The sequence below is a fragment of the Eubalaena glacialis genome, chromosome 8 (genome assembly GCF_028564815.1).
Source record: "Eubalaena glacialis isolate mEubGla1 chromosome 8, mEubGla1.1.hap2.+ XY, whole genome shotgun sequence".
Classification (NCBI taxonomy): domain Eukaryota; kingdom Metazoa; phylum Chordata; class Mammalia; order Artiodactyla; family Balaenidae; genus Eubalaena; species Eubalaena glacialis.
In genome coordinates this window covers 107,537,093-107,544,741 of record NC_083723.1, presented here as the reverse complement: position 1 = coordinate 107,544,741, position 7,649 = coordinate 107,537,093, and the positions used below count along the sequence as shown (strand labels likewise).

The 7,649-nt window shown below is 54.3% G+C and overlaps 1 protein-coding gene across 1 annotated transcript in view; it reads left to right on the top strand.

Moving 5' to 3' along the window:
- The first annotated feature begins 3,570 nt into the window (after positions 1–3,570).
- PODXL (podocalyxin like) overlaps positions 3,571–7,649 on the top strand; it is a 43,756-nt gene continuing 39,677 nt past the window's right edge. The window contains exon 1 of the mRNA XM_061198733.1: positions 3,571–3,904. Within this exon, the coding sequence (XP_061054716.1) occupies positions 3,841–3,904 (64 nt within the window). The 5' untranslated portion in view covers positions 3,571–3,840. The remainder of the gene's footprint in view (positions 3,905–7,649) is intronic.

The window sequence follows — 7,649 nt, the reverse complement described above, 5'->3', positions numbered from 1 at the left end:
AGGTGTGGCTTCTCCCCTGAGAGGGTGGAAGCTGTATCATCCGCGTCTGCATTCTCAGCACTGTGTACAGGGCCTGGCATTCTATGCTGTCAGAGTAGATGCTGTTGAATAATAATAGGTAAGTGTATGACTTTGGGGAGAGGTGCCCAATTTGAACCTCAGCTGATATTCATAGAATCACAAAGCTTGGCAGTCAGAGATAAAGCCCAGCCTTGGAGATAAAATTCAACCACTTCTTTATCTATTCAGCCTTTGGGTATTGAGCACCTTCTTGGGGGCAGGCACCACTGTACTGGGCACTGAGATTCCAAGATGAAAGAAATGCCATCCTGGGCCCCCAAGGAACTCAGAGGTCAGAGATTAGAAAGCCAAAGTAAGAGCATCCTTGGCACCTTATGAACAGTGATGTGGCCCCAGGATGGATACGTGGGCTTTTATTTTTTATTGGGGGATGTGGTGCTTGGAGGCTCTGTCCCACCCCTAGATGTAGATGTTGTGGATGGAGATTAAAGTTATTAAGGATGCGGATCAGGAGAACTTTATCACACCTGCATGTAAGGATGAGTCAGCAACATCACCAGATTGCAGGTGAGGCCAAGTATCATGACTGCTCGCTTTGACTGACAGCGACCAGGGGAAAAACCATGGTTTTTAAACCTGTGCCATAGATTCCCGTGTAATACCTACCAGTTGGCATTCATGTTTGCATTCAGTATCTACATCTGTATCTGTGTCTATATGATGTGACGTGCTGTTCCGGGTGGTCTGAGGAAGTAGGTGAATGAGAGAGACCCCACATTAAGAAGTTGAAAGCATCTGTCAATGTCATAAAAGACAGAGACTGAGGAACTGTCATCAACTGTAGAAGAAATTGGACAGAAAAACTAGATGCAATGTGGGATCCTGGATGACTTCCTGGGCCAGAAAAAGTACGTGAGAAAAAAAGGTTATAAAATTTGATTGAGGTCTTAAATTAGTAAATAGTATTGAATTGATGTTAATTTTTTAAATTTTGGTCATTGTGCCATGTTTTCTTCAGATGCTAACCTTAAAGGAAGCCATGTAAAGGGTATACAGGAACTCTCGTAGTCTTCTTGCAACTCTCTGTAAATCTAAAATTATTTCAAAATAATATGTTAAAAACATAATTGTCTAAAGCAAAAAAATAGTTGAAAGTCTCCTAGGGGAGCTAATGCATGCATACATATAAACAAAGTGTAATAGATCTCAGAAGGATTATGGACTAGCATCTACAAAGTGCTTTGAGTTTTGACTATAAACTCAGGTGTTCTGGGCCAGTGAACTAGCTAGTGGGAGTGCTCTGTTAAAGGGGGTCCAGGGCACAGGCCAGGTACCTGGGGCAGTTCTGCTCACTGACCACAGGTGATCTCTAAGCCTGGCCAGCCTCATTCCTGAAAGCTCCATCTGCATCAGGTGGGAGGATGATGGGGTGCTGCTGGCTACGGGGGAGGGTCCAGGGCATCTCTGATTCTGCTAAGTCTTCAGCTACAAAGAGCTGCCCCTTTCCTACGCTTGGATGTCTGCTCTCATTTTAATTTTGCACAATCTGGTAATGGGACCAACCCCAAATCATGTGAATTTGAAGTATACACTCTCCCTTTGCAAAGTTAACACGATCATTTCTAGATTTTTGGAGCAGTTGATTGAGTGCAAAACACTTTAAATCAGAGAGCACACAATACAAAAAATTTTAAATCCCAATTTTTTAAGCGTATTGCTTGGTTTCAGAAAGAGAAACAAGCCCTCTTGTTGGCACGGGTATTTAGAACAGTACCAAAAAATATAAAAGATAGTCACACACACACACATATCCCACAGTATTTATAGGGAACACACTGTCTTTCCCATATGCGGCACGGAAAACGGGGCCAGAATGATCCTACAGAAACTTCCTGATGAAAACAGGCAAGTCAGCCATTCCCAAGCCTGAGCCTGCTGCCGCGGAACCCCAGCCAGGGCACCAGCGCTTCTTTCGCTGCTCCAAAGATGCTGTGCCTTTCCGGCAGCGCCAGCGTGTAGCCCACTTAAGGGGCTCAAGGAGTCCACGGTCTCTGACACGGGGCTGGGTCCTGGGGACACCCCTTCTTTCCCCCACCCCTCGACCCATCTAGCAGAAAGACTCCAAATTATCAACGCAGGAGTCACGTGAGCCAAATCCTGGCGCCCCCCCCCCGGAGTTAATCCCCCCTCCCCCCTCTGGGTCTGCTTCCCTTTCCCCGGCGCCACCCGTGCGCCTCCTCCGCAGGGGGTTCCAGGATCTGCATCCTTCCAGCAGCTTTTGAAAAACAAAACAAAACGAAAAACAGAGGGGTACTTCTTTGTTCTTTCACCGGGTTTCCTCGGTTTAGGGAATTCAATTCCCACCCCCATCTCAGGTCAGCAAATTTCTCCTTCCAGTACTGGGAGCGCGGGCCGCTTCATTCCCGGACACTTTCTATGTTCCTGGTCCTGTGCTAAGCGCTCGTCCTGCATTTTATCTTAGTTAAGTCTCATAGCAACCCTCTGAGGTAGGTGTTGTTATCCCTATTTTACAGACGGAAAGAGCTGAGGTACATGGAGTCACTTGCCCAGAGTTTTACAACTAATAGATGAGCACAGCTAGGTTTTGAGCTCAAGTCGGTTTTGATCCCGAAGCCCTAAATCTTTATGGCTGTTCTTGATAAAGTGGGAGTCAGAACAACAGCTAATACTTACTGAGCAATTACTACACGCCAGGCACTGCGCCAAGTGTCTCCAAACTTGATACTTTCAGAAGCAGGCCTGACAGTGACCAGTTATGTGATCTCGAGCAAGTTTCTTAAACCTCTTTTTCAGTCAGTTCCCTGCCTGCAATATGAAGCCGAAAACATGGCTGTTGCGGAGAGTAAATGAATTAATATATGCAAAGCACTTAGAACACAAAGTGGCACATATTAATCCCTCAAAAATTTGTCTTTTTTTTTTAACCACCACCTCCATTCACAGGTGAGGTTGGTTCAGAGAGATTAAGCCACTAATTAGTCCAGATTGCCGGGTGCAGACCCTACGGCGCAGACCTGCTCAGAAGGCCCGCCCGCAGGTGAGTTGCACCTGGCAAGTGGGAGACGTGCTTCTCAGGCTTTGCAGCAAAACGCGCTGCAGCCGGGAGGCCTGGAATGTTCCTTAGCGAACGCACAGCCCTGGGGGCCTCCTAGCTCCGGATCTGGGCGAAGAGGACCCCGGCAGTGAGGGGGGTCCCGCCAGACCCCCTCAGAAGCACCGCGGGCGACACCTGCGCTCCCGGGCGGGCGGCCCCGCGGGCAGGGGGCAGTCCGCTGCCGGGAGCCCCCCGGCTACCCCTCCTCCCGGCGCTCACGCTCACACCCCCGCCCGCGCGGGGGCCGCCCGCCGGGAGCCCGGAGCCCGCCGCCCGCCGCGCTTCCCCGCCCGCCGCGCGCCAGGGCGGAGTTTCCTCCTCTGCTCATTGTTCTCCGCCCAGCACCGCCCCGCCCGGCCCCGCCGCCCCGCCCGCGCGGTTCTGGGGGAGGGGAGGGGGCGGGGGCCGGCGCGGACGGGACCGGAGTCGCAGCAGCCGCCGGCAGGGCCGCAACCGCGCAGACGCCGCACGCGACGCAGCCGCCCGCAGCTCCTCTGCCGCCTGGCTCCGCGCCTCGGCCCGGCTCTGCCGCAGCGGCCGCGAGGAGGGGCCTGCGGAGCGCGACTCGGGAGTCTCGGGTCAGCGCCCGGCCGTCCGAGCCACCGCCAGGCCTCCCCGAGAGGCGCCCACGCTCCTGCCGCCCGGCCGCCCGGACCCTCCGCCAAGCCCGCAGCCACCTGCTCCGGGTCTGAGGCCAGGACACGATGCGCTCCGCGCTGGTGCTCTCGGCGTTTCTGCTGCTGCTGCCGCTGTCGCTCTCCCAGAATGGTGAGTGGTGGCTCGGGGTCCGCCGGGACCCGCGTCGTGCCCATGCGCCCCCGGCCGGGCCCGCCGCTGGGAAACCCGCCGCTCCTCGTGGCGGGACCGGGAGCAGCCCCTACGCGCGCCACTAGCTGGGGCCACACGCGGAGCCCTGACTTTGCACCATCCAAGCCCCTTCCCAGCCCGAGAACGCCGCAGGTGCCGGGCTCCGAGCGTGAGTCGTCCGGGTCTCCACTGGGGTGGAGTGGCCGTGGATTGTGTTGGGGCAAACAGGGGCGCGCGGGCGCTGATTGGGTTTGCGGTCCTAGAGCGGGGACTTAGGGCACCGCGAGGCTCCACGCTTCCTCTGGACCCCCAGGGTCTGGTCGCTCTTTTTCTCCGTGTTTGTCCCCGAAGCAGGTGACAAGCCTCCAGTAACAGCCCTCGTGGCTATGTGTTTCGCGTTCGCAGAGAGGTTTTTCCAAGCCTTGTGTGCCGGCTTAGCTCACCCGAGCCTGTGCTGGAGCGGGTGGAGAGGGGGAGGGAGTAAGGGGGTCATCCACAATCCCAGACTCACCTGAGTGGGGGCCCTGCCTCCATGTCACCAAAGGAACAGCTCCCTTCTCAGTGCCTGGCCAGGAAGGTGAGATTCCCTTCCAGCCCATTTGTAGAAGCAAGAACTTCTCTCATGAAACAGGCTTGGGCTGTGCCTTAGAAACATCTCCCATATTTCTTCTAAAGGTGAAAATCTGGGGGGACAGGTAGCGTCCCAAAGCGCCTAGGAACAGCTGGAGTCTCAGCCCCAAGAGAGAGATGCATTTCTTTCTTGCCCACCTGAGCAGGTGTCTGCAGGGAGAAAGAGTGATGTTTCCACTCTAGGGTCAGGAGGACTGTGGTGACAGCCCAGACAGGGAAGGGACCCTGCTGCTGGTAGGTGCTGCTGTTTGGGACTAAAGTCTTAGGGGAAGGATGGGGTGGGATGGCAGTACGGTCTCTTCTCTGCGTCACAGGGAACTTTGCTGATGGGAAGGGGCTGGCGCTCAGAGAGTGAGTAGGTTTGGGCATCCTCCGGTGGGCGGCCCTGTTACTTCACAGCCTGGTCTGAAAGGGATGGGCACAGCCAGTGGGTGAAGAGTGTGCACCACTGGAGGGAGGGGTCGCAGTGTGAGGAACGGTCGGGACAGCTCTGAGGATGGCAGCCACCGCGGATTTGCACAACCTGCAGGGCTGAGAAGATGCTGGATTGTGGCCGCTCTCCTCAGCCCTGCTCCCAGGAGGGCAGACTTCAATTTGGGCTCTGAGCACCATCCAGAAGGGAGGTGGGCTGTGTCAGGAGGGATGCGCTATAGTTCCCAGTGCTTCTGAGATTCAAAAGGCTGAGCTTGGAGGAGAGGGTGGAGGTTGTGGGACAGGAGTCCTGCTGTTCTGTCCTAAGAGGATAGACTCCGGAGCCACCCACGGGAAAAGCTCCAAGCCCATCTCCCTGCTGGCTTCAAGGCTGGGACTGTCTTCCCTGGCATCTGCGTACTGCCCCCAAACCCCGTCTCTTCCAAAATCCCTCCTCAAGACTAGCATGGGGCATGGCGCATGGTAGGAGCTTGGTATGTAGTAAACAAATACAGTAAAGAAAAAAGGAACCATAACCCTGCTTCTGCCCCCACCAGCAAGTCACCAGAGCCCAGGTGCCCAGTTTCTAAAATGCTATTACAATATGCTGTGATAAAGGGAAGTGCTTTGAAGAGTGTAAACCAGCAAGGGAGTATTACTGTTATAATTATTTGCATATATTGTGGCCAGAAAAGGCTGAAGGGCACAGGCTCGGTGTTTAGCGGCTATGGTAGATTTCACACTCTGCTATAGGGACTCAGTAAGGACTGCTCCATCTCTGCCCTTCTGTAGGTTGCAGTCATCTGGGATGACGAACCCCCAAACTGCTGGAATCCTGTGATTTAGTTCTAAGCAAGGTTTATAGTGGAACAAAGGAATTATCCCCGACGGGGCCCTGGGAGCTTACTTTCTCATATAGATGGATCACACAGCCTACAGCATCAGCAGCGTTCAAACCAGGGCCAACAGCTCATTAGACCCCTTTTCAGTGCTTTTTGGTTTGATATACATTTGGTCAAACCATATGGCAAGTCGCACCTCTGAACCTGTTTCCTTATCTGTAAGATAGAAAGGGCAGAGGGACCTCTAGTTTCACTGTTATAACATTTCTGGGCTTTTGCTCGAAAGGACAGGCTGACTGAGTACTCTGTCTTCTATGGGTCTGATCGAGTCATTTGATGGATGAATCCTAGGCAAGGGAAGGGCAGCTTGAGGTGGTGGAAAACACTCAAACTTTGGATCAGACAGACCTGCATGACTGTAGACCAGAGAGTGAACCTCTCTGAGTCTGTAAAAAATGACAACAAATCTCCACCTTGCAGGCTGCTCTGAAAATGAGAGATAACATATTAATGAGTTTGCCATTGTGCACAACTCATAGTCAGGGCTCAGAAAATCCTAGCTATTATGATTAGTAAGCCATATGTGTTGAGCACTTGATCGGTTTAAGGTGCCCCCAGCATCAGGATTCTGCTAATGTTTGTGGGTGTCAGTTAATTGCTAGGTAGTAATAAAAACTGAAGCTTAAGTGCCACACAATGGGGGAAAGGGAGGCATGTGTGAGAAAGCGGTAAGATTTGGGAAGGGGCGATCTGGGCGAGGTGAGGTGGGGTTATACGGGGATTTTAAAATAAAAGGGTCAGTGTGGAGTAGGAGACCCTTCCTCGGGTGGCCGAGGCGGAATGAATTCCAGGGTGTAGCGAAGACACAGATCATAAGCTGGGGGCGTGATGGGGGTTTTTCAGATGGGGTCAGTGAGCTGCAGGGGGGCTTTGGGGAGGAGGTGAACTCAGAGCCCGGAAAGAACATTCCGTGGGATGGGGTTAGGGGACGGTGGGTGTTCCTAGGGTGGTGCTGCTTGGGCTTAGCTTTGAGGCAGGAGTGAGCAAGACATAGTGGGGCGGTACCAGGAGGAGACTGGTTTAAGCAGGCTGAGAAGAGGAGGAGAGGACGGGCTGGGAAGGATGAGCGAAGACTCCGAGGGACACCAGGTGGCAGCTTGGCCCAGAGCTGCAGGGTGTGGCCACCCAGGGAGGGGCAGAGGAGCGGAGCTTGGTGAGCCCAGGAGGGGCCTCTGGGGGTCGCCCTGGACCTAGAGAAGGCAGGGCGCAGAGGTAGGGGGAGAGGCAGCCCCACGCATCTGCTTTTCCCTCAGGAATCTAGGTTTAAAGGGAGAGGAGGGGCTCCTGCTGAGTGCGGTTTGGATATCTCTGCCCTTTGGAAGCTGGGAGAGGAAGGGGACTCCACCTGGTTTGAATTCCCCTGGGCCGGCGGGGGCGGGGAGCTGGAGAGTTAACTCTATCCGTCCTCAGGTATCTTCTCTGCTGAGAAGCCTTCCCAGGTTTCCTAGATGGAACCCAGTTATGTTCCACAGTCTGTGTGGGTGTCTCCCCGACTGCTGAGTGGTAAGCCCCTCAGGGCAGGGCCAGCGCAGCACTGGGCACTGAGCAGTTGCTCAGGAGATGTTATCTGGACCGCGGTTCTCTGGGGGAACTGGCCCTAGCCCCTGGCTTCAGGCTCTCTGGAAGTGGGGCACAAGGCCAGCTCACACCCTGGCAGTGATGCTGGCCACTGGGCTCTTTCTGCAGCAGCCAAGAGCCGGTAGGAGCACTGCGGAGGGTCGGGGCTTCTGGGCTTGGGAATCTGGACCAGACTGGCGGCTGCT